At 43.1% G+C, this 24,715-nt stretch overlaps 1 protein-coding gene across 4 annotated transcripts in view; it reads left to right on the plus strand.

The window, feature by feature from the left end:
- The window catches only part of TNPO3 (transportin 3), a 117,001-nt gene that overhangs the window by 44,438 nt on the left and 47,848 nt on the right, over positions 1-24,715 (plus strand). For all 4 annotated transcript variants that reach the window (XM_082253085.1, XM_082253086.1, XM_082253087.1 and 1 more), the window contains exons 6-9: positions 3,092-3,267; positions 13,668-13,806; positions 18,615-18,761; positions 21,313-21,420. In XM_082253085.1, coding sequence (XP_082109211.1) covers positions 3,092-3,267; positions 13,668-13,806; positions 18,615-18,761; positions 21,313-21,420 — 570 coding nt within the window. The remainder of the gene's footprint in view (positions 1-3,091; positions 3,268-13,667; positions 13,807-18,614; positions 18,762-21,312; positions 21,421-24,715) is intronic.

Genomic DNA, 24,715 nt, shown 5'->3' on the forward strand with positions numbered 1-24,715 from the left:
GATAGTCTTGCGTCCAAGGCCCTCCGTTCTTCTGGTATCAGTCTTCCACATTATTGAAGACATAATCTTTCCCTCTTTGTGATCTACTCCAAAGCATTTGCTTTTCACTGCCTGGGCATGATCCTCCGATGCTCCATTTCTGCTCAGCAGGTGCTGTCGAGTTGTTGCTTGATGTGGAGAGATCAGTACTGGTTTTAATATGGATCTGTAAAGTCACTGTTTTCTCTGAACCAATACAAATTTTATCCTGTGTTGAGCCTGGTGAAGGGGAAGTGGTATTGTCCCTGAAGCAAAAAAAATGTTAAATTCTTATTTGGTTTTGGTGTGGTACTACTTTCTGTATTTCTGTGGATTGAGCTACTGTTGGGTGCCCATTGAGTGAAACCTTGCTGTGTGGGAGTTGCCTCGCCTGAGCTGTTGAGCTTGTTTGAAGTTTCCCTCTATTTGGCCATACTGGGAAGTCTAAAATTTCCCAGCATTTCTTTGATTATGATCTCAAGGCTCTTTCAATGTCACCCTGCAGTTGGATCTGTTGACCCTTGTTATTGTTGGGCTGGTTATCAATTGATTGGGGACTTCCTAGGGTCTATCAGACTTGTGTCCTGTACATTACAATTACGATCAAAGAAATTTTGTCGTGGCTGTAAATTCCATATCTTTGCGTACATTACATTACAGAACAGGATATGGACCACCCTTTTTTTTAACCATCCAGCGACATACCTGTATGATACGGAATGGGAAGGGTGACATCTCGGGCATCGCTCATCGACCCCCCCCCCCCTCTTACCACCTTTACTGGGCTCTTCTGAGCCATCGGGGAGCCCACTAAGGATGTGACCGTCTGCATCCGGTTCCTGGGACACAGTGAAAGGATGTAGTCACTTCCAGTTTGGGTTCTTTACCTGGCCGTTGCTGGCCAGTGAAAAGGCAGATTAGACCTATCTGTGTCTGGCTGCATTGAAGGCCAAAGAAGAGAGAGAGATCTGGGGTATAATAGACCCCAGATCTCGCCATAAAGAGGACCTGTCACGGACCATGCTATCACAAGGGATGTTGGTCATCCCTTGTGATAGCAATAAAGTTGATAAAAAAAAAATATATATATATATATATTGTACATTTGTTGTACTGTGCTCACATGCAAATGGAATCAAGAGCGTTGGTCCTACATGCATATGTAAACTGTGATCACACCACACAAGAGGTATCCCTGTGAATGTCAGAGGGAGGTCAGTAATTCTAGCACCAGCCCTCCTGTGTAACTCAAACTCTAAACTGGTAACCTATAAAGGCTTTTGAAGTGTCGCCTATGTTCAGGTTTGCATTGCTTACTACAAAACTGACGACTCAAAAAGGGGTAGGGTTATAGAGAGATGTCAAGAGGGCATGTCCTTCAATGCTTTGCCAGTGTCCAATCACCTGAATGTTCAGGACTATAGCCCAGGGTCTATGAATATCAAGGCCATGTCTTGTACTGTACTTCAAGATATGGAATTTACAGGTAAGTCAGAATTCCTTTTCTTTTTCATTCATTTAATGGTATGGTTCAAAAATGTTTTGTCCCTCAATGAAAAAAAGGTAGGATCTTTGTACTTGCTGTACAATTCTTTTCTTTTAGTTGATTGAGGGACACAAGTCCCATCACTGTGTTCATACTCTTGGTACTGCTTTGTACAAAACTGAGGCATGCTGGTACCGTAGTAGGAGGGGTTAATCTGGGCTGGTCTACAGTTTTTTTTTTTTTTTTCCAATGTCTAATCCCCCTTTAGGAGGCGGTATAACCTGAACTTTAAAGACTTGTGTTCCTTTAAAGCGGTAGTAAAGCCTCTTGTGATTTGTACCTACAGGTAAGCCTATAAGGCTTACCTGTAGGTAAAATGAATATCCCCTAAACGTGCATAGTTTAGGAGATATTCGCCCTGCATGCAGACGGTGACACCACTGGTACATGGGCACTGAAGGTCCAGCATACTGTGCCGGAACCGATTGCTCCCACCCGCAGCAGTGACATGTTTGAGGCTCCGGCCACTCACACTGCCGGAGCCCGCAAACCCAGAAGATAGACCAGGGGAAGATGTTGGCCCTCTGAGCGGTGGCAGCACGCCGCTGGTAGGCTTTGTTCTAAGGTATTTCATAATGTGCTAGTATGTGATGCATATTGGCACAATATGCCATTGCCTTACTGGTGTGTTTGTTTTTTTTTTTTTTTTTTTATTATACTATCCCGCGGTTTACTACTGCTTTTAATAGACTCCAAAAATAAGACTTTACAGTGAGCAAAATAATTATTTTTAAAAGAAAAAAACAAAAAGCACCTTTTAAAAGAAGAGCGTGTGAATACCTGTCGAATCACCTATGCCTGTGATCCTTCGCTCTTTTACAGAGATACACCGGCCAAATAAGCTTCAGCATCTGAGATGTTCAACAGAGCTATAGCGACCACAGCAGTACATACAGGTGTCCAACACTCACATGCTGAACAGTCTTTGGCTGGTGTGGGTCTTTGAGAGCTAAGAAGCACAGGCACATATTTTAGCTCATCTTTTGTAAAGTGCTTTTTTTTTTTTTCTTTTTATTACCTCTTGGTGACTTGCTAGTGTAAAGTAAGCAGTAATGTTTTTTTGTTCAATTGTGTATTTAAATTTAAAATGTTTAAAGATAAATGGGGACAGACTATACATTCTATCTCAGGTGCATGTGTGGTCACCTGCACAGTTAGTGAAATCAAGACTTTCCAATGTAGAATGCAATCGTGTGAAGTAATAGAACCTCTAATAGTCTTTTATTGCGGTATGTGTCCTTTTTGTAATCATTCTGCTTTCTACTTCCTTTTTAATCACTGGAAAGGAAAGTGAAAGGAAACCTCTCCAGCAGGGGCAAAGCAGTAAAAACTAAGGTTCACACCCTTCTATGCTATATGTAGAATTGAAGAATTAATTTTGGCTAGAGTTGGGCTCTAAACGGTCATATCACCGAAAAAAAATATATATATATTTTTTAAACTACTGGTTTATGTTGTCAAGCACGAGGTATATGTAATCTGCCATGTACTAAATGTAAGCCTTTTTTTTTTTTTTTTATGTTTTAGCAACAGGACCAAACATCGTCCAATTTACATGAAGCTGCATCTGACTGTGTGTGTTCTGCACTCTATGCCATTGAAAATGTTGAGACTCACCTTAACCTAGGAACACAGCTATTCCAGGGAGTACTCACACTTGAAGTGGCCTATCACATGGCAGTGGCACGAGAAGACATGGACAAGTAAGAATTAATTAAGACTTAGTTGGTATGGTTAAAAAGAGGACACAGATCCATCCAGATCAACGTGCACGCACACGTCCCTACGATTTCCTCTATCTCTGTATTATGTTCAGCGAGAAACACATCTAATAGCTTTTTTGAAGTTATGCACACTCTGCTGAAACCATTAACTGTAAAAGGGTGTTTGACATCTCTCCCGCTTTAACCATAAAGAATCCCTAAGCGGTCAAAGTTTAAAAATGCTTCTCGTTGAACTTCTTTGCATGGCTGACTGTCTTTCAGAGACCTTTAGATTAAAGCGTTTTTTTTTTTTCCCTGATAGTCAAGTCACAATTAAAAGATTTGTATGTAGCAATCATATCCCCTCTTGGGTTCCTCCTCCACAAGGGAGGATACATTTACTTTTTGTAGTTCTTTAAATCGAAGTTCCTCCAGTCCCCTTATTTGTTTTGCGTTCTTTCTCTGGACTGTCTCCAGTTCAAGGGCATAGGTGACCAGAACTGAACTGCATATTAAAGGTCAGACCAAACCATTTTTTTAAATCTTGCTAAATACCCTTTTTAATGCATGATACTAGTCTGCTAGCCTTGCTTGCTGTAGCTTGCCATTGTATGCTAGTGCTGAGTCTGGTCTACAGTAACAGCCAGAGCTTTTTCAATCTGAGCTTTTTCCCATAGGATCTTACCCTAATGAATATCTTGCATACATATTTTTACTCAGGATAGAATCTACTTCCTGGACTGAGATGGTGGCTCAGATGATACAATCATGTAAAATAGTACTTGTTCTCTATGTCAGGGATTCCCAAACTACGACCCTACAGTTGTTGCGGAACTACACATCCCATTGTAAAATTCTGACATTCACATACATGACTAGGCATGATGGGAATTGTAGTTCCTGAACAACTGGAGGGCTGTAGTTTGGGAATCCCTGCTCTATGTGCTTCTTCACTGTTGGCTGTGTTCACCAGTGTTCTATCCAGGGGTCTCCAAGGTTTTCGGTACGAGGGCCACATCGTATATTTTACAGTTATTCATAAGCTGAAAAAAATATTCAGTTTTATTAATCAAAGTTAAATGAATTAATATGTTTTATTTGGAGTTTATTTTTTATTTCCGCATTGAACAACAGGCAAAAAAATTAAGAAAATCAAAAAAATTCCAAATAAACTCAAGCCAATCAGAGCCCCCATTTACACCAGAGTCCCCATCAAAGTCCTTCTACAGAATTTTGGAATACCCTTACTTCAAAATCTCTTCTTACATCATCGAAAGTCCCCATCAGAGTCCCCTCTTACATCGGAGGGTTGTATAAAATTTTGCAGCAAGCCGGATTTGGACTACAGGCTGAAGTATGGAGCCTTTTTGATATAAGGAAATAAGGACCTATAGAGCGCAATCAGGATCTCCTTCCTCCTACTGGTGACACCTCTAGTAATAACTAAAGACCTAGGGAGCGCAATCAGGATCTCCTTCCTCATATTGGTGAACCCTCTAGTGATATAAAGATTTATATAGACCTACATAATTAGTCCCATACTACTACCTTTCACCTTGTGACCTGCTACAGTTACAATGTTTCATTCTGATCACTGGGATAGAGAAATTCTTCTTGCTGCTGACTGAAGATATTACCTCAGCCTAGGCAAAGTCAGTTGCCTAAAACACAAAGCCTGCTTTTTTTAAAGGTTTGTTTACATTGAAAACGGTCTTATGTGGATCCGTTTTTCAGACAGACCTGATTAGAAGCTCCATGCAGGTATGTAGGCAGACAGATCTAAACAGACCAGGTCTAGGGGGAAAAAACTAAAAAGCATTGCATACTTTTTCAGTTTTCTGGACCTAAATGGGCAAAAGTCCATTTACTTTCGGCAGCTCAGAGATTCAACACTGGTCCGCCACAGTCCACTGTCAAAATGCGGACAAAATAACTGGTAACAGATGTCACATAAGGGACTTTGTCTTGTACTGCTCCAGATTATTTACTGAATAGAGAGAGGCTTACCTATGGTGGTGTGACAACCATACTGCACTTCTGAATTCTGAACAGAGTTCCAGTCTCATTATGGTTTATCGGCTTGCACCACTGGGATAAAAAAAAAAAAAAAAAAAGTTTCAGGGGCCATGGCTATCAGGATTGTCATGTAGCTTGTGAAGCATTACCAGGCTGCACCTACCTAGTTCTGCCCCCTGTGTTCTGGATTGAAACTACTGCTTCTGTTGCTGAAACTGTTCTGTGAGCTACAGTGTCTGATTGGGAAAATGTGTAAAGCATAAATAAAGGAGGTCAGGGCTCAGTTATGGAGAATAAAGGACGTTTTTGTTTACTTTGAGACTTGTGCATCATATAGTAACTGGATTTGATACTTAAAGCGGAGTTCCACCCTAAAATAATACTTCCATCTTCTCGCTCCTGGTCACCTGAAAAACAAATGGATAATCGCAATTTTTTTTTTTTTTTTACTTACCTGGTTTAGAAGAAAATATCCTTACCTTACTTCCTCTTCCTCCCCTCGGCTTCCACGGCCATTCGTCACTTCCTGGCTTTGCAATGATTCCTGGGAGCTGAACGTCATCGCTCCCAGGAATCAATGCGCCTGCACCGGCCCCAACGTCAGTTTCGGTGCAGGCGCCGTCATACCTTGCTAAACAGCTTCTGGGCATGCCCAGAAGCTGTGCAGGGATGACGCTGAGGCACCGAAAGTGACGGCGGGGCCGGTGCAGTGCATTGTGGGACCGAAGAAGACGGAAGAGGATACAGAAGAGGATCGCGCTGGCTTCAAGCTGCCCACACCTGAGATGGCAGCGCTTGACCATACATTTTCAAGGTAAGTATTTCTTCTAAAATGTAAGTGCAACCCGGGACAGATCAGAGGCTAGCCATTGTGGAATGTACTAGCCCTGACTGTCCCGGGGGTATTTTTATTAAAAAAAATTCCCCAGGGTGGAACTCCGCTTTAAAGCGGAGTTCAACCCGTTTTCAATAAGTCTTAAACACACATTCACCTGTCCCACGGTCCAGTGAATGTGGCCAGGGGGAGCCTCGGTTCTCTCCCTCTTCTCCACACATCACCGGCACCTCTAATGTTCCCAGCTGTGACAGCTTTTGGCCTGGGCAAAAGTGGGAGCGGGTACTTGTCAAATCTAGGTACCCGCTCCCCCCTCCCCAAAAAAAAAATTGCGCGCCAAATGTGGCATGTCAGGGGGTCAGGAGGTCTTAAGCTGTCAGTGTAGCTGAATGTGCTTGGGGGTCTCTACAATAATCATAGTACAGGCAACCACGCTAAGTCTACTTTAATGCAACTTTTGATGCGACTTTGATCATGAGAGTGTAAAGTTGGATCAAAGTCGCACTCTAAATCGCAATAGTGGAAACCTAAATCTATGTTGCCTATAGTGCGACTTGTCATTTGATTTTGGAGACAGTCGCGTGACAAGTCACAGCCTATTGATTTCAATGGCACCCGTTCCCTTCCATGTGACTTTGAAAAGGTACCTGCACTACTTTGATGCAATTTTTGATGCGACTTTGATCCAGAGTGTAAAGTTGGATCATAGTCTCATCAAAGTTGCACTTTAAATCGCAATAGTGGAAATGTAGGCTAAAAGCTCAGTTTTCCACTAGTGTCACTTGTAATGCGACTTTGGACACAGTTGCATGACCAGTCACAGCCCATTGATTTTAATAGCACCCGTTCCCATCTATGGGACTTTGAAAATCAGCAACCTCAAATTGGTACCTGCAACTTTTGATGTGACTTTGATCCAGAGAGTGTAAAGTTGGATCAAAGCTGCACTCCAAAGTCACACTCTAGCCTAATGGCTACGTTTCCACTAGTGCGACTCTTAAGTTGTACGATTTAGAGTACAACTTTGAGTGCAGCTTTGATCCAACGTTCTACTCTCTCTCAATCAAAGTCGAATCAAAGTAGTGCAGGCACCTTTTTCAAAGTCGCTGATTTTCATAGTGGCATAGATGGGAGCGGGTGCCATTGAAATCCATGGGCTCCAAATGTGTCTGTGTCCAAAGTCGCATGACAAGTCTCACTAGTGGAAACTGAGCCTAAAATTCATTACTCGCATGGAATGAGCAATAGAAATGGATCTGTATCCTTCTAAGCTTTCAAATGTTCCTTTTGTACCTTATTTATTTCATATATTGTGCTGGTCACATGCCGACCTAAAACAAACTGACCCTGGACCCAAACACTAACCTAGGTATTTTTTTTTTTTGCAAACACTTTTTTTGCTCCTGCAAGGAATGAGAAAGATGCATTGTATCCTCCTCCTCCTTTCACAGGAAAAAACAAGAAAGTGGGCTTTACAGTGACTGATCATTGTGGTAGCCAATCGGAGGCTACCACATCGATCAGGTGACCTGGAATTGGGAGATCTAGGTCCTGATTGTTAGTACAGGGCCTGGGGGGCTCTCGGCACAAAGGAAGATATGTATATACGTAGTCCCCAAGAAAAAAAAAAGCCCACTTCTGTGAGGCTGCATATATGTTATGTCGACGTGAAGGGGTTAATAACTGCCAAGATAAGTTCAGTAAGTTATTAGGCAGTCCAGTCACTGTGCAGTCCCATCAAACAGGAAGGGAAGGCACATGTAATCAGAAAATGTGGTTGGTTTTATGCACACAAATAGTTACAAAAGTACTCCCAGAAACCATGTTTAAAACTAACCCACTATCTGGAAGATTATACACATTTAACTGTTCGCTTTCACATGTATCTCTGTAGTTTAGGCTTACGGTACATACTGATATAAGATTGACCTAGGGGTTATGTACTTGTATACTTTAAGGGTGTTTCTGTATGAACACCACAATGTCATTTCATTTTGGAAGTGTTTGCAGAGTCTGCCAGCTGACTCAGGTCACTTCTAAGCCCCAATTGTCATAGTTGACATTATGCTGGCTCCCTGTGCAGAGTATTCACTGATTCTGTGGGAGGGTATAAATGAGAAAAGCCTCTCTGTAATGTTGCAGTAGTCAGCAGTTTTATACAGTCAAAATACTCTGAATAGTGAAAGCCTCTGCGACTTGCTTAGATGGGCTCTGTCCTAGGCCCAATTCTGTTTAACCTTATAAACTATTTAGAGGTTGGAGTAAATGGTTCAATCTCTGTTTGCAGATGATCAAAAAACTAAGCAGAGAAATAACTTCACATCAGGATATCACAGCTGTACAAGAAGAAAGTTAAAGAAGATGGGTGGGCAGCTATATGACAGATGAAGTTTAATATTGAAAGATTGCAAGTAATGCTAAAAATGTGAATGTGAGTTACTTGTGAAGGGGGAAACCTCTGGAGGGGATCAGCGTAGATGAGACTCAGCAATAGCACGCAATGCAGCAAGCAAGGCTAGCAGGCTATTAGAATGCAGTAAAAGGGTATTTACTCAAGATAAAACGATAATTCTACAACTTTACAAAACTCTGGTTTAGCCACATCTTAAGCATGCCATCCAGTTTTGGTTATCCTCTGGAAGGATGTCCTTTTACTGGACAGATCCTGGATAAGGGCAACAAAGCTAATATAAGGACTGGGGGATCTCAGCTATGAAACAACTACAAACCTACTTCTCTCTGGAGAAGAGTAACTTAATGTTACTAAACCCACAACAGTAAAATCAGTATATGCAATAAAGCATGCTGGTTATATTCACTGTGGAACCTAAGGGGTTAATACTCTGCATTGTGTATAAAGGCTGTTTTATCCTGTATGCACAGATCCTCCTCCGCTTGCATTGTCCCCATAACATGTCTGGATAAGACAGAGTTACTGCAGTCAGGCTGCACATGCTCAGTTTGGTGTGTATTGCTGGAGAGTTTTTTTTTTTTTTCTCTTGGGAGAGTGCATGTGATCAGCACAGGGCCAATCCAAAAAACATTGCAACTGGTAATGTTAGAAAGCTCACTCTGTTTAATTAGGCTGGCCATAGATCGATCAAATCTCGGCCAGTCCCTGCTGAATAGCCCAAGATTCAATCCATCTATGGGCTGACTGTTTGTACTTTAGTTGATCCATTGATTGACTTTCATACAACCAGCCTGTCAGATTTTTTGCACAATCCATTGCCAGCGGCTGCAGTATAGATCCTAACAGGGATTATTGTATTCTGCGGCTCAGGTAGGCTACCCGCCAGCGGAACACAATACACTGCGAACTGTGTTGATGGGGGTATCAAGAAAACTGTATAATCTAAACGCCCGTACACACGATAAGAAAATCTGAAGGGAAATTTCGTCCGACGACCGATCTGCCGATTTTTGGATTGTTAGTACGGTGCTTTCAACAGCCGACTCCGACTTTTCGGCCGAAAAAATCCTGATGTGCAGGCTATAAAATTTTTATCGTCCGTCAACAACAACATCCGATTTTTCGTCTCATTAGTACAGTTTTCGACTGAAAAAAATCTTAAGAGCAAGCCTCCATAGCTCAATGAATCACACCAAAAAAGTGCATGTACTTTCTTTTTGACCACAGCACTTTACCATGCGTTGTGATGTGCTAAAACGCATGTGGGTTCACAAGGTGCACTACGGTGCCATTCGTAATTTAATGGCACAGCAGCACAAAGCTTTGAACAGCTCTGTGAAAAGTAACAAGCACCAATACCAGTTATCACTTTCTGAAAATTCTCTTTAGATTCCGCAACAAACTTTTCCCAATTCCAGAGGTGTGCTTGTTTCCTATTCTTATTTCCGTTCAGTGCAATCCAGAAATGTCTAATATCTGACTGGACCTGAGTTTTTTTCTATTCAGTTTCTTTCCACTTTCGTTTTTTTTTTTCAAGAAAAGCCACATACATGACCTAATGAAACAGAATATGTAAGAGTTTCAAACCCCTCCCTGTGCTGTCTAAAATTAAAAAAACGGTCTAGTTTACCATTTCAAATAATTACTTTAGTCAACTGAACTAAATAGCTTTTTCTTTTTTCTCATCTATTGAGGGACACAGGGATTTCTATATTGTTCGGTTATACTGATGACTACAGTTTAACCACCTCCCACCCGGGCCATAGTACATATACGGCCGGGTGGGAGTCTCGTCCTTCTGAATGGACGTTCTGGAACGTCCTTCAGAAGGAGAGAGATCGTGCCGCCGCGGGCACGCGCAGCGGCGCGATCTCGATGTGCCTGTGTCCCTAGGACACAGAGCAACAAGACTCGGCAGGAGGGCCCTGTGATTGGCCCTCCTGATCACATGACGACTGTGACCAATCACAGCCGTCATGTAATGTCAATACAGCCGTTGTAACGGCTTCGATCTCTTCTCCTCCTGACAGATCCTGTCAGTGAGGAGAAGATCAGAGGATCGATTCTGCATGCGGGGGGATCAGTGAGTATTTCTAATTACTCACTGATCACAGGGGGGGTCTGTGCTGGTAATCAGATGATTGATTACCAGTGCAGACCTGGGGGGAGGGGATGCCACTAGAGCCACCAGGGATGCCCACCCATGACCACCAGGGATGACCACCAGGGATGGCAATCAGGGCTCAGAGAGCCTGCCAGTGGTGCCCCCCTATCAGTGCTGCCCACCAATGCCATCTATCAGTGCTGCCCACCAGTGCCCGTTATTGCCATCTATCAGTGCCGCCCATCAGTGCCGCCCATCAGTGCTGCCTATCAGTGCCCATCAGCGCTGCCTATCAGTGCCCACCAATGCTGCATATCAGTGCCACATATCAGTGCCACATATCAGTGCTGCATATCAGTGCTACCCCATCAGTGCCACCCCATCAGTGCCTCCTCATCAGTGCCTGTCAGTGCGTTGTCATCAGTGCAGGAAAAAACGTATCTATTTACAAAATTTTATAACCTAAACAAAAAAACTTTTTTTTTTTTTTTTTTTTCAAACTTTTCAGTCTTTTTTTTATTTGTGCACCAAAAAAGAAAAAACCTGGTGGTGATCAAATACCACCCAAAGAAAGCTCTATTTGTGGGGAAAAAATGACATAAATTTGATTTAGGTACAGTGTTGCATGACCGCGCAATTGTCATTCAAAATGCAACAGCGCTAAAAGCTGAAAATTGGTCTGGGAAGGAAGGGGGTTTAAGTGCCCAGTATTGAGGTAGTTAACTCAAATTGTAAGCCAGACCATGATAACTCCAAGATGGTTGTTTCAGTTTTTTATGTCGCCTAATTTTTATGCAACTGTAAAAAATACACTCAAATTATTTTAATGCAGGCAAACAAAATGTAATCCCCCCTTTTTTTATGAAATAAAAGATGAGGTACTGTTGAGTAAATAGTTACCAAATACGTCAAGCTTCAAAGAAACTGCATTTTTTTTTTATTTATTTTTTTTTTACTGTTTAACATTTAACTTTATTGCTATCACAAGGGAGCTAACACGCTCCCTGTGTGATAGCATTGGGCAGGTGATGGGTTCTCTTAATGGAAACGTTAGGGGTTTATTAGATCCCCAATGTTTTCACTGCATCTAATCAAGTACAAATCATGCTTGATAAGCTGTTTCCCAGCCCCAGCATCTGGGAAATGACAGATCTGAAGCCAGAAACAACTGAGTGCTTCTGACTTCTTACACAGCAAGTACTGTAAGCACTGTGCAAGCATTGTGAAAGTGATTGAGTGGCTATACAGCTGCCTGTATCACTTTTACCTTGGAGTCCAGAGCTAGCGAAACAAAAAATAAAGCGAAGAGCTTCTTTTAAACCCTCTTGACTCTGGTCCTACTATGGACATCCAGCGAGCTGAAGCAGTTAACTAGAGTAAATGAAATGCCTTTTTAATTTAATTAAGAATTTTAATCCGGATCTATTTACAATGTTAAATTTTTAGTCGTCTTGTTTCGGCAAGATTAATTTTGACCTATGTATGAAAATCATGTGAGTATTGCATCGTGCTCCAGAAAGTTGGTTCTGGATCGGACTACCCAGTTCAATTTGAACTTTAGTTCTGCTCCAGCTTTAGAATTTATCTTTTAAAAATTAAAATGATCCAGTCTATCTTTATGCCATGGAACTAACTTCCTTGCTCCGCTGCCTGAGCGCACGCCCAATCCTAAAGCAAAATGTTTTGAAACGGAGTGTGAAAGACCCCTCGCTCTTTCAGAAAAAACAAAAAAAAATATATTGGATGTGGTTGTGGATAGTTTTGATATACCATCAACTAGTCCCTCACTCTTTCACTCTTGTTACTGTTTTGGAAGAAAAACTGTATGGGAACACAATCATGCTTTCTTCCTTGATTTGCTCCCTCCTTTACAGCTTTGCAGTGGTTTGGTATTTAACCACTTCCATGCCACAGTACGTCATATGAGGTCCTATGCTTTGAGTGGGGATATCTGAATGATGCCTTCTAGTAAGTTCACCATAGAGAATACCGAGGACCAGATGGTCCCTGGCAGTGCCTATGACTCTCGGAGGCTCAGGTGCAATGTTATGACGTCACATCCTGCCTGGCAGTTGTAAAAACCGCAGGAAAGCCGCAATGTGTGTTTTTTTTTTTTTTATTTCAGGCTTTCCAGCCGGGAGGAGAGATCTGGGGTCTTACTCCATAAAGAGGACTTGTCATGCCTCATTCTGATTACATGGGATGTTTACATGCCTTGTAATAGGTATAAAAGTGATTAAAAAAAAAAAAAAATTAATTTAAATGGAAAGTGTAAAAAAAAAAAAAAATGTAAAGCGCCCACATTCCTGCGTGCTCTCACACAGTAGAGCACACATACGTACGTCGCACCCGCATATGTAAACAGCATTCAATCCACACGTGAGGTATCCCAGTGAACATTGGAGCAAGAGCAACAATTTTAGCCCAAGACCTCCTCTGTAACTCTAAACAGGTAACCTGTAAAAAAAATTAGAGTGTTGTCTATGGAGATTTTTTAAGTACCGAAGTTTGGCGCCATTCCACGAGTGTGCGCAATTTCAAAGCGTGGCATGTTAGGTATCTATTTCCTCGGCGTAACATCATCTTTCACATTTGACAAATATATTGGGCTAACTTTATTTTTTTTTTTTTTTTTTTTATTCCCAAAAAAAAAAAAAAGCGTTTGAAAAATTGCTGCGTGACATAATGTGCCAACGACAGCCATTTTATTCCCTAGTTTCTCTGCTTAAAAAAAAATGTATAATGTATAGGGGTAGGAGTAATTTTCAAGCAAAAATGATGATTTTTACCTGTAGGAGTGGAGTACCAGAATTGGCCCGGTTTGGAAGTGGTTAATCTGTAGTAAAAGAATGTCCTTTCTGCTGGCTAACTCAGAGCTAGGACAGTAAATTAGTAAATCCATGCATTGTAGAGAAATTAAGAGGGAAAATGAGGTGGACAGGAAGCTTGGTGAGAAGTGGTAACAAAGTGAACTTTTCACCTAAGCAAGAAATTATGGTGTGCTTGACTGTGTTCTGTTTTTATCTTTTCAGGGTGTTAAATTACTGTCGGATGTTTACGGAACTGTGTGAAACCTTTTTGGAGAAAATTGTGTCTACTCCAGGGCATGATCTTGGAAACCTGCGAACCCTGGAACTTCTCCTAATCTGTGCTGGCCACCCACAGTATGAGGTAATCTGGTTACCTTGGCAGAATATAGTAAAGTGGTTGTAAACCCTTTCATATACCCTGTGAAGTGACTAGACTCAGGTGATACACAGATCAAATCCTCCTACCTAGGTTGTGTCTTTTTATTTGCCGTCTTCTCTACATCACTTCAAAGTCCAGATATTATAAAGCTTGTCTGAGGTGTGAGAAAAAAGGGGGCAGAGAGCTGAAGCAACACACTGCAGAGCTCAGTGATGAGAGCTCTGAGAGATGATTGGAGGAAAGGAACACACCTCTTCATACAGCAAACAGAACGCTGTCAATCAGCTGGAGATCCATCCCCTGTCACCATTTTTCTTTTGATATCAGGAAAGCTTGTCAGAAGTGATTAATGCTGATAACCGGAAGCAGCAGACAGATATGACACTTTGTGCTCTTAATTGTGACAAGTACACACTATAGAGCAGCGGTCTTCAAACTATGGCCCTCCAGTTGTTCAGGAACTACAATTCCCATCATGCCTAGTCATGTCTGTGAATGTCAGAGTTTTGCAATGCCTCATGGGATGTGTAGTTCCGCAACAGCTGGAGGGCCGTAGTTTGAGGATCCCTGCTATAGAGGGATAGGCCTTGTTCAAACTTCATTTCTAAGGTTTACAACCACTTTACTCACTTGTCCTCTGGAAGATTTACTCGAGACCCCCCCCCCCCCCCTTCATGACCAGGCCATTTTTTTTTTTTGCCATACCTCACTGCGTTACTTTGACAACTGCGCAGTCGTGAGACACTGTAACCAAGAAAACTGTATGTCTTTTTCCCCCACAAATAGAGCTTTCTTTTTGGTGGTATTTGATCACAACTGTGTTTTTTTTATTTTTTGTGCTATAAACAAAAAAAAGACATTTTTTAACTTTCTGCTTTAAAACATATCCAATAAAAAAATCATATTTGCTTATAAATTTAGACCAGAAACGAGCCTTAAAGGCAGATCTCAGTTCTCCGGGTTTTACGAACGATTGGCAGGTGCCAGAGGTCATAGAGCCCCCAGGACCTGCAGATCAGCTTCTGCTGTAAATGATCAGAGCAGACCTCCTGCAGGTGCAAATGCAAAATAATGTATATAATTCTGATTCCGCCCATAGCTGCTGCCCTGTAGCAGTAAAAGTGCTATTAGGTGGTCAGCAAGTGGCTAATTTAGGCTTAGTCTTGTCTACTGCCTCATATTTACCATGTTTTAAACCAATAAACTTACAGCCCTGGTTTATAAATGTAAACTGTTGTAGCCTCTCTGCCAAATAAGGGTCAAATTAAAAATGTTGTATAATACTTTTTTTGATATGCTTCTTTAGAGCATAGTCTGGAAATGGCAAACGTGTCTTTAGAAAGTATACTTTTTATGTTATAGTATCTGAACCCTTGCTATAATAACCGCAGTATCAATCAGGGATACAGTATTAAATGTAGTACTAAACGCTGGCTTTTGTTTTTCTAACTTTAAAATGCACATTGCAATACATGACTGCTTATATCAAGCTACAGAACTAAAGCCAGCCAAAGACGAGTCAAACACCCGAACGTTGTCGATCAAAAAATGAAGATGGTGCAAACGATTGTGCCATCATTTGTCTTGCTTTTCTAAAAAAAAAAAAAAGCATGTTGGATCAGGCACTTTCGATTACAGCACAAAAATTGCGTATAGCAGCTAACACACTAATGATGCGAACAAAGGAACGATCAGACGATCGAAAAAAAAGTTTCATTCGGTTTTCAACTTGTCTATGGCCTGCTTTACTTTTTTTAAACGTTATAACTGCATCATATAGCTTTCTGTTTGCCGCTTCCCATAAATGATTTAGGCAGCGCACACCCCTCGCATCATTAACAATCAGCTGACATCAGTGATTAGGACTACACATCCCATCATTCACTGCTCCAGCACGCCCCTTTATTAATAAACTTCCTTTCTATGTCCGGATGGTGCCATGTGTGAGAGTAGAGACGTAATCCAATCTGTTTAGCTTTACTGCCTGCGCATGTCGGCACATCATACTGTAGTGCTACCTAGAGCTGCACGATTCTGGCCAAAATGAGAATCACAATTTTTTTTGCTTGGAATAAAGATCACGATTCTCTCACGATTCTCTGTGTAACATCTTTTACATTATAAAAAAAATTGGGATAACTTTACGGTTTTGTTTTATTTTTTTTATTCATTAAAGTGTATTAATTGCGTTTGAAAGACTGCTGCGCAAATACAGTGTGACATAAAAATTTACAACAATCACCATTTTATTCTGCAGGGTCTCTGCTAAAAAAAAAATATATAAATGTTTGGGGGTTCTAACTACTTTTCTAGGAAAAATAAACTGATTTAACTTGCAAGCAACAAGTGTAGGAAAAAGGTTTAGGGTCCTTTCACACGGCCGCTCCGCTTGTCCGCAAATCATCCTATTATTTTGCGGATGATTTGCGGACATAATGTAAGTCAATGGCATTGCGGATATCAGCGGAATACTATCTGCTGACATCCGATTTGCCTCCTTTCAGTTCTGTTCCGTTTTTTGGAACGGAACAGAACCCTATTTTTTCATCCGTTCAAAAAACAGAAAGGAAGGAAAATCTGATGTCAGCGGTGTCATCCGCTATGCCATAGACTTCCATTATGTCCGCATATCATCCGCAAACGGATGGGATGATATGCGGACACACGGAGCGGATGACACAAATGTCATCCGCTCCGTGAAAAAAAAAAAAAGCACCCGAGCGGAGAAGAAATGCGGAGCGGCCGTGTGAAAGAAGCCTTAGTCTTTAAGAGGTTAAACTTCCTTCCTCCGGCAGAGGGAAAGAAAAGATACAATGTAATCATTTGTGTTTACAGTTCAGTGGGAGACTTAGTGCCGGTTCACACTAGGGCGACCTGTGAGGCGACCTGGTCGCTTCACAGGTCGCCGCAGGTCGCCTCCCATAGGGAAGCTGCGGACCTGTACACAAGTCGCTCCGACCTAGAAAAAGGGTCCGGAGCTTCTTTGGGGCGACCCAGAGGCGACCGCCATAGACTTCAATGTTATGAAGTCCGTGGCGGCCGCTCCGAGGTAGCGGCACGCTGCTCGCACCGCGACCTCCGAGGTCGCGGTGCGAAGTAGCGTCGCTGCAGTGTGAACCGGCGCTAATGCTGATAGGCTTTTGCGGGAGGCTTTTTTTTTTTTTTTGACAGCTGCTCCCTCACAGGTATGTAAAGAATCGAGCAAGTGTCATGTTAAGTCATGTTAAGATCGTCAGGGGGAGTGAATCGCGATCTCGATTCTGTTACGATTAATCGTGCAGCTCTAGTGCTACCACAGAAGTGCACATCCATTGGTGATTCCTTAGCACCTTGCTAGTGGATAGAGTCACCCAAAAACAGGAAGATTAGGGCAATAGCAATGAGATCGTAAGAAAGGAAAGCTTCACTGGAGACACTGGAAGCATATTAGGTTAATGTGGGCCTCTGCTGCTGTGTATAAAGAATATTTAGTGTCACTTTTTAAATGGAGACTTTAGAAAAAGATGGAAATTTTGGCACTGCTCTGTATCGTTTTTGTGGGTGCTTGGTGATCCAACCAGCTGTTTCATACAGAGCTACAGCTTCACTATAGCAATCTCTACTACAATATTAAGGCGATGTACTGCAGCTTTTATTAAATCGTCAGCAACACTTCATGAATGTCCTGCAGTTGTTGGGTTGCACACTGTTGTTCACCTTACATAACTTCCAGAAGTCCCATCATGACATTAATTGGTTTAAAGAACTATAATTCTCTGCCAACGGTAGCTTGGAACAGCTCTTCATACTTGTGCCATTTGGAGAGGTTCCAACCTCCCAGAACTTCCATGTTATCCTGCTGCTTGATGGCCTGAAGCATGACAACAAAAATGGAATGACTGCCATGTTTTAAGGTTGGCAGTGACACCAGAAGGTGATAAGGCAAGTGAAAATGGTTCAGAGAAAACTGGAACTGCATAGTCCTTAAGTAGAGTTTTTAAAGGCTAAGTTCCCTTTTACAGAAAAATAATAAATGCACATATTTTTGCAGGGAAAAAAAAACATTTTTTCCTGCAGGAGCCTGGAAAACATTGTACCCACGATCAGTAGATCATGGGTGCAATGTGGCTTCCTGCACACATGTCCTCTGACTTTCAGCCCCTACTTTCTGTTTGAAAGCTGGAGGGCATGACAGTGGACTACGAGAGTGTTTATCAGTGCCCCGCTGCCAATTTAAACTATCAAGTGTGTCTGCCGTGGTAGTAGGTGGTATTTGTAGTTTATTCATTCAGAGTAATCTGTGAATGAATGACACGGATGTGTGGGTGGAGTGACAGCGGGTGCGGGGAGAAGAACCCCTGCCTGCTGTCACAGGGAGGGGGATTGGTTCCTGGAGCTGAAACATGTTACATGTTCCACACAAAATACCGCTGGAACATTTAACATGTTCCAAAAGTGAACTTCTCCTTTAAGGGAATTTTCTTGTGGATAAACTTCACCTTGTCATTGTGCTAATTGACTGAACTGTTAATGTATGTTCACCAGCATAAGAGAACCACAGAGTCTGGAAATGTGACACTGAGTTTATGAAAATGTGAATTTTAGAGCCCATCTGCGAGATTACAAAGGATGGTAACTTGTAACATTAATAACTGTAGATTTTTCTTTTACGCCCCAATTGTTTTTCTTTTATACAACAAAACAACCCCCCCCTTTTTTTTAATCTATTTTTATTTACCTCATTGTGTATATTGACTTTTTTGATTCTTCTATCTTCATGAACTTACTGTTTTTGTTTGCTCTTTTAACAGGTGGTTGAAATCTCCTTTAACTTTTGGTACAGACTTGGAGAACATCTTTATAAAATAAATGATGCCGTGCTTAATAGTATCTTTAAACCATACATACAAAGGCTTCTCCATGCCTTAGCTAGGCACTGTCAGCTCGAACCAGACCATGTAAGTTGTCATGCCATGTTATTTCTCATCTTTTTTTATTGGAATTCAGGCAAAGCTGTAACAATTTCATAATTGCCTGTTTGTATGTACCATAGAATTTTTAGGTTGTTTATGGTCCTTTTGTTTCTAGCTCGTAATAGGGGGCCCTGTGCTTTAAAATTGTCTATAAAAAAAAAAAAAATTTGAGCTGTGTTGCCCATAGCGGTTTTCCTGAATTTTTCATTTTCTAATTTGCTAGGGAAAATAATGGTAGCATGGGCTGCACATGTTCTCTTTTCTAGGCATCCCCCCATTATGAGACTTGCGCTAAGCTACTAAACTGAAGGAAGGAAAAACAGGGCAGTTCACAGACCCTCTTTTTCCTTGAATATTCCACATGAAGTGTTGGTCGCATACTATTCTGAGGTTTTTCTTGCATGTCAAAGCTGGCTGGAGGTCTCAACAAAGGAACACACTCCTCTAAGTAGCGGATCAGGGGCATGCTGCTAAGTGCTCTTAGCTCTATTTACACATGTTACCCTGACCTTAGAAACAGATATTATAGGTCTCTTTTATGAATTATTATTGAATTTATTTAAAGAAGAACTCCATGAAAAAAATGTTTATTCTCCCATGCAGTGGGAGATTTAAAGCGGTAGTATACTCCTTTATTTGACTTTTACCTACAGTTAAGCCTATAATAAGGCTTACCTGGAGGTACGATTAATATCTCCTAAACCTGCACGGTTTAGGAGATATTGATCCTGCATGCAGCCGCTGATGTCAGCGGCGCATGCGCTCTGAAGGTCTGGCTGACTTTCAGAGCTCCTTGCCGGAAAGTGAAACTCCCGCACACATGCGTGGGAGTGACATCATCGCGGCTCCGGTCACTCACTGCGCCGGAGCCGCCGAACCCGGAAGAGATGCAGAGGGAACATGACCCGCCCTCAGCGTTCTCCAGACGACCATGTCGGGGCTTCGTTCTAAGGTAAGTATTTCATAATGAGCTAGTATGCGATGCACACTAGCTCATTATGTCTTTGTCCTGCAGGGTTTTTTTTTTTCTCGAGGATACAACCGCTTTAAGGGAAAGCTGTACCTTACCCAACCCTTCAATCCTCCAGAAAACTGCGCCCCCCCACATGCAGCGGTGGACTGCTCCTGCCTCTCATGTCCAGAGCCAGTCTATGGGTGTGAAGACGTCAGGAACAGTCCATTCGCTAGACTGCTAGAGTGTGAGGAGTGCCTGCAGCGGCGGGGACCATTCTTGCGGTCAGTGGATTAGGTAAGTGTATCTCTGCTCCACAATCCCCTATCACCTGCGGGCACAGCCCTACTTCATAGGAAAATTTCCTACCCGGCGTTTTTCTTTAAAGCAGAACTCCAGCCAAAAAAGTAGGGGACTTTGACTTACCAGTAAATTTCATATCTTGGCGTACAAAACAGTGAAATGGCTATCGCTACTCTGCACATTGTCTTCACCATGGCTAAGTGAGGCAATCCCCTGTGGGATACTCTTGAAATTGATGTGTAATTAGAAAGTATTAGCATGTCTTGGAAAAGAGTCTCAATTACCCAGGCGCTGACCCTGTGCTCATGTCTATTTAAAAGCCTGGGGACCAGCAGATGCACTAGTTGTGTTCTCGGCAAGTAGACGGAAGTGCTACACCGAGAAGGCACTACCTCCTCACCCAAGCAGCAATACTGTCTGGGAAATGTTACCTACTTACCTACTGCCAGTGTACCAGAGGCCTTTACAGTTTGGGGCCTATGATGTCCTGTACCGTATGATAAAGATAAAAAAGGATAAAGAGATTTCCCTGGGAGTACTTTTATTCTGCCACGGGATGTCTTCAGTCTGATGCCCAGCATTATCCAACCCACTGAACCTAGGTTGGCCTGGACTTGCCCAAAGCTGTGACTGGAAAATGCAAGGAGAAGCAGGACAGGGATGAGATCTCCCTGTCACTCTGCTCTCTCATTCTATCAGTATGCTCCCTGACAGCACATGATTTGATGGGTTCCTTGTACTGCTTATTTCTCTCTCACTTCAGCCCTTTTGTACAGAGACTGCAAGAGGCTTATACTAGGACAAACTCTGTTAATTGGACCCCATGCGCATCATACTACTGTTTGAGCATCTACTTTTTCTGTCTTTTTTTTTTTTTTTTTATGTATTTGCGCACATTTTCACGTATATGCACGCGCGCATGTTTGCGCAAATGTGCAAAAAATGTATTCTTGCATTCTTGTTCTGCACAATATGTAAATTGGCAATTACGCGCATGAGGCATAAGTTACTGACCCAAAAAAGCTGATTTTTCACTTTTTTTTCTTTTTTTTTTTTTAACCAAAGAATGCACGGCGCTTGCTTACGTACACGCCTGTGTGTATAGGCACATTACAATTAATGTGCTATATTTTAGCTCAGTAAAAATAAAAAAACTGTACCAAGCTTTTTCAAGCTGCAGTGCACTAGAGGCCTTACACTGCTTTCATTTAAATAATGCATTTACCAAAATATTACAGAGTTGCATTAAGTTCTATATAAATAACATCCATTTTTCTACAGGAAGGGGTTCCTGAAGAAACCGATGACTTCGGAGAGTTCCGTATGCGAGTTTCAGACCTGGTAAAGGACCTGATCTTTCTGGTGGGCTCCATAGAATGTTTCTCTCAGGTATATCCCTTTTTTAACCATAATTATATCTCTGCTGTGTATATTTCTGTAGTGAACCATAAACAGTTGATATGATCACAGTGGGTGGGGCTGCCTGCTTAACCACTTCAAGTACGGGCACTTTCACCCCCCTGGACGGGGTCTAACGTCTCGCGAGGGCACACACAAACTGGCTTCGGCCTGAGTCACAGCGTTTCCTCCTGGCTAACAGCACCCACATTATGATGGAGCGGTGTCCTCTCCGGAGTGTTGTCCACCCTGTTCCTGGTGTGGTAGTAGCTGTCCCCTCTCTACTTCTCAAGAGTTTTGGGGTGGACGTGTGCCCCTCCCTGGGATGATCGGACCTCCGGGTTCCCCTCCTTCTGAACCGCGTCTCCCCTCCCCCCAGCTCCGTGGTCTATTGCGGCCTGTGTGCTCCATCTGCTCACTCACCCCCCCCTCCTGGGGCGGACATACCTTTTTTAGGGCCCCCCTCCCTGTTAGGATCACCTTTTTCAGGCCTTGGGAGCCACGTGGCGCCACCATTTTCTTGTAGCCTTGTCTCAGTGGGGGTCCCCAAAACGCACCTTTGCAATCCCTAAGTGTTTTGCAATGTGTTACCCTTATGAGGAGTCCCTCCTGTAGTGGACTCCCCGGTTTCCAGGTTGAATAAAGCCACTGTTATACCAGTGGAAGAGTCCCTCGTCTTTTCTGATCCAGCCAATAGACGGTCAGAGGCCTTGACCCGCCATATGTTCACTGTGGCACTTAGGCCAGTGTTTACCATCACCCTGGTGTCACGTGCAATGACTGAATGGGCTAAATTTTTAACCTGGAACCTGGAGGAGAAGCAGCTCCCTCCTGCCTTAGTGGAGCTGGTGGATCAGTTGGTCCAAGAGCTACAGTTCGTCTGTGACACCTCTTTGGATGCCGCTCCCCTGCTTTCTAGACTGTCTATTTCAGCAGTGGTTCTGCGGCGCATTATCTGACTGAAGTGCTGGTCTGCAGACCATGCTTCTAAGGCCTTGTCCAATCTTCCATTCATGGGGGATCACCTGTTTGGAGGTTCCTTGGATGACATCCTCAAAGTCCACACAGGGGGAAAGAGTACTCTTCTTTCTCAGGCTTCCAAGGGTAAGGAGTCCTGTCGCTGGCGGGATCCTTCTTTTTCTGCTCGCAAGCAGCTTTTTCGTCCTTCAGGATAAGGGGTCTAAAGCCTTCAGGGCCTCCAATGGGGGTTCCAAAAAGTCTTAGTCCGGCAAACCTAGAGCGAGGTCTGTGGACAAAAAATTCCTCCGCATGTAGGGGCGCATTGGGGGTGGGGGATGTCTTCGCTGTTTTCCGGACCTGTGGACCTCCCTGATTCAGGACAATTGGGTCCACGAAGTCATTCGATCTGGCTACAAGATCGAGTTCCGATCATATCCCCAGATCGCTTAAAGGATCTCTATGGGGCAGTGCAAGACCTGTTCAAGGAGTGATGGTTGCGATGTCGGAACATTTTCAAGGTTTCTATTCAAACCTGTTTACAGTTCCCAGGAAAGAGGGCAAGGTGCCTTAAATTGTGGACCTCAAGGCACTAAACTGCTTTGTGTGGCTACAGAAGTTCTGAATGGAATTCATTCACACGGTGGTGGCGTCCCTACATAAGGGGGATTTTCTCACATCCATCGACATCAAGGACGCTTACCTTCACATCCCCATCTGTCGCCCATCAGCGCTTCCTCCGCTTTGCCCTGGGCGAGGAGCATTATCAATTTGTGGCGTTACCATTTGGTCTTGCCTCCGCTCCTCTGGTCTTCACAAAAGTGTTGGCACCGGTGCTAGCATTGCTGCATCAGCGGGGGATAGTGGTACTGGTACTTTTACGAGCAGAGTCTTTAACTGCTCTTTTGGCCCACTTGGAGATCACTCTACAAACGCTGAGGGAGTTTGGTTGGATTCTGAATCTTCAGAAGTCTGCTCTGGTTCCGTCCACGAGCCTAAAATATTTGGGACTGACTCTGGCCTCGACCTGAGTGTTTCTTCCTCTGGCAAGAAGTGTCCTGGCGGCTTGGGAAGAAGCCCGCATTCTAAGGTGGGCAGAATGGTTCTTTCCAGCCATCTCTGCTGTGCACTTTCCAGGAGTGGAAAAATGGTAGGCAGACTATCTCAGTTGACAGGCGTTAGACCAAGAAGAATGGTCACTTCATCCAGTTGTCTCCGGTGGGGGACTCCTGAGGTGGATCTGTTGGCCTCTCGCCTCAACAGGAAAGTACAGGTAGGTTTGTGGCACGGTCTCGGGATCCTCTAGCCGACGCCACAGACTCCTTAGTGGCTCCCTGGAGTCATTATCGTCTGATATATGCCTTTCCTCCTCTCAAACTTCTGCCGAGACTCTTGTGAAGGATCGAGGCAGAAGGCAACTCCGATCATCCTGGTGGCTCCGGATTGGCCTCGTCGGTCTTGGTACGCCGATCTGGTACAGACAATAAATATAAAATATATTCGGGAGATTCCCCTGCTTACGTTGTCCCAGAATGTGGCCTTTTTAGTGGCTATTACTTTGCGCAGGGTGTTTGAGCTGGTGGCGCTGTCTTGTCGTTCACCTTATATAGTGGTTCTCAGGGGTGATAAGGTGGTTCTTCGACCGTGTCCATCGTTTATTCCAAAGGTTATCTCAGATTTTCATCTGCATGAAGACAATATGTTGCCCTTCTTGTGTCCTAAGCCTAAGCATCCTAAGGAAGTTGCCTTGTATTCTCTGGATGTGGTTCGAGCAATCAGGGTGTACCTGGCGGCTACGCAGTCATTTAGGAAGTCAGACTCACTGTTTGTCCTCATGGATGGACCTCACAAGAGGTTGGCTGCTTCTGCTGCAACCATTTTCAAATGGATCAGACAGACTGTGGTTCAGGCCTATTCTATTAAGGGGCAAGTTCTTCGTTTTCCTGTCAGGACGCACTCTACTCGGGCGCTTAGTGCCTCCTGAGCCTTCTGTCATCAGGCGTCAGTGGTGCAAGTTTGCAAGGCAGCCATCTGGACATCTTTGCACACATTCACAAAGTTTTATAAAGTGGATGTATTGGCATCTGTGGATGCTTCTTTTGGCCACAAGGTTTTGCAGGCTGCTGTTTAGAAAACTTGTCCCCTTCGAGGGTGTTTTTTTTTTTCCTTTCCAGGTGAGCTCCAGTTGTTCTCAGTTGCGCTCCTGATTGGCTATGTTTAGCCTAGAGGGGGAAGTTTTTTGTTTTTCTGCTTTTTCCACCCCTCGTGTTTGACACTGCTTTGGGATGTCCCTATGGTCATGAAGATGAATAGCTGTATCGGTCAATGA

Source organism: Pelophylax lessonae, assembly GCF_965119305.1.
Source record: "Pelophylax lessonae genome assembly, chromosome: 4".
In the NCBI taxonomy this organism is placed as follows: domain Eukaryota; kingdom Metazoa; phylum Chordata; class Amphibia; order Anura; family Ranidae; genus Pelophylax; species Pelophylax lessonae.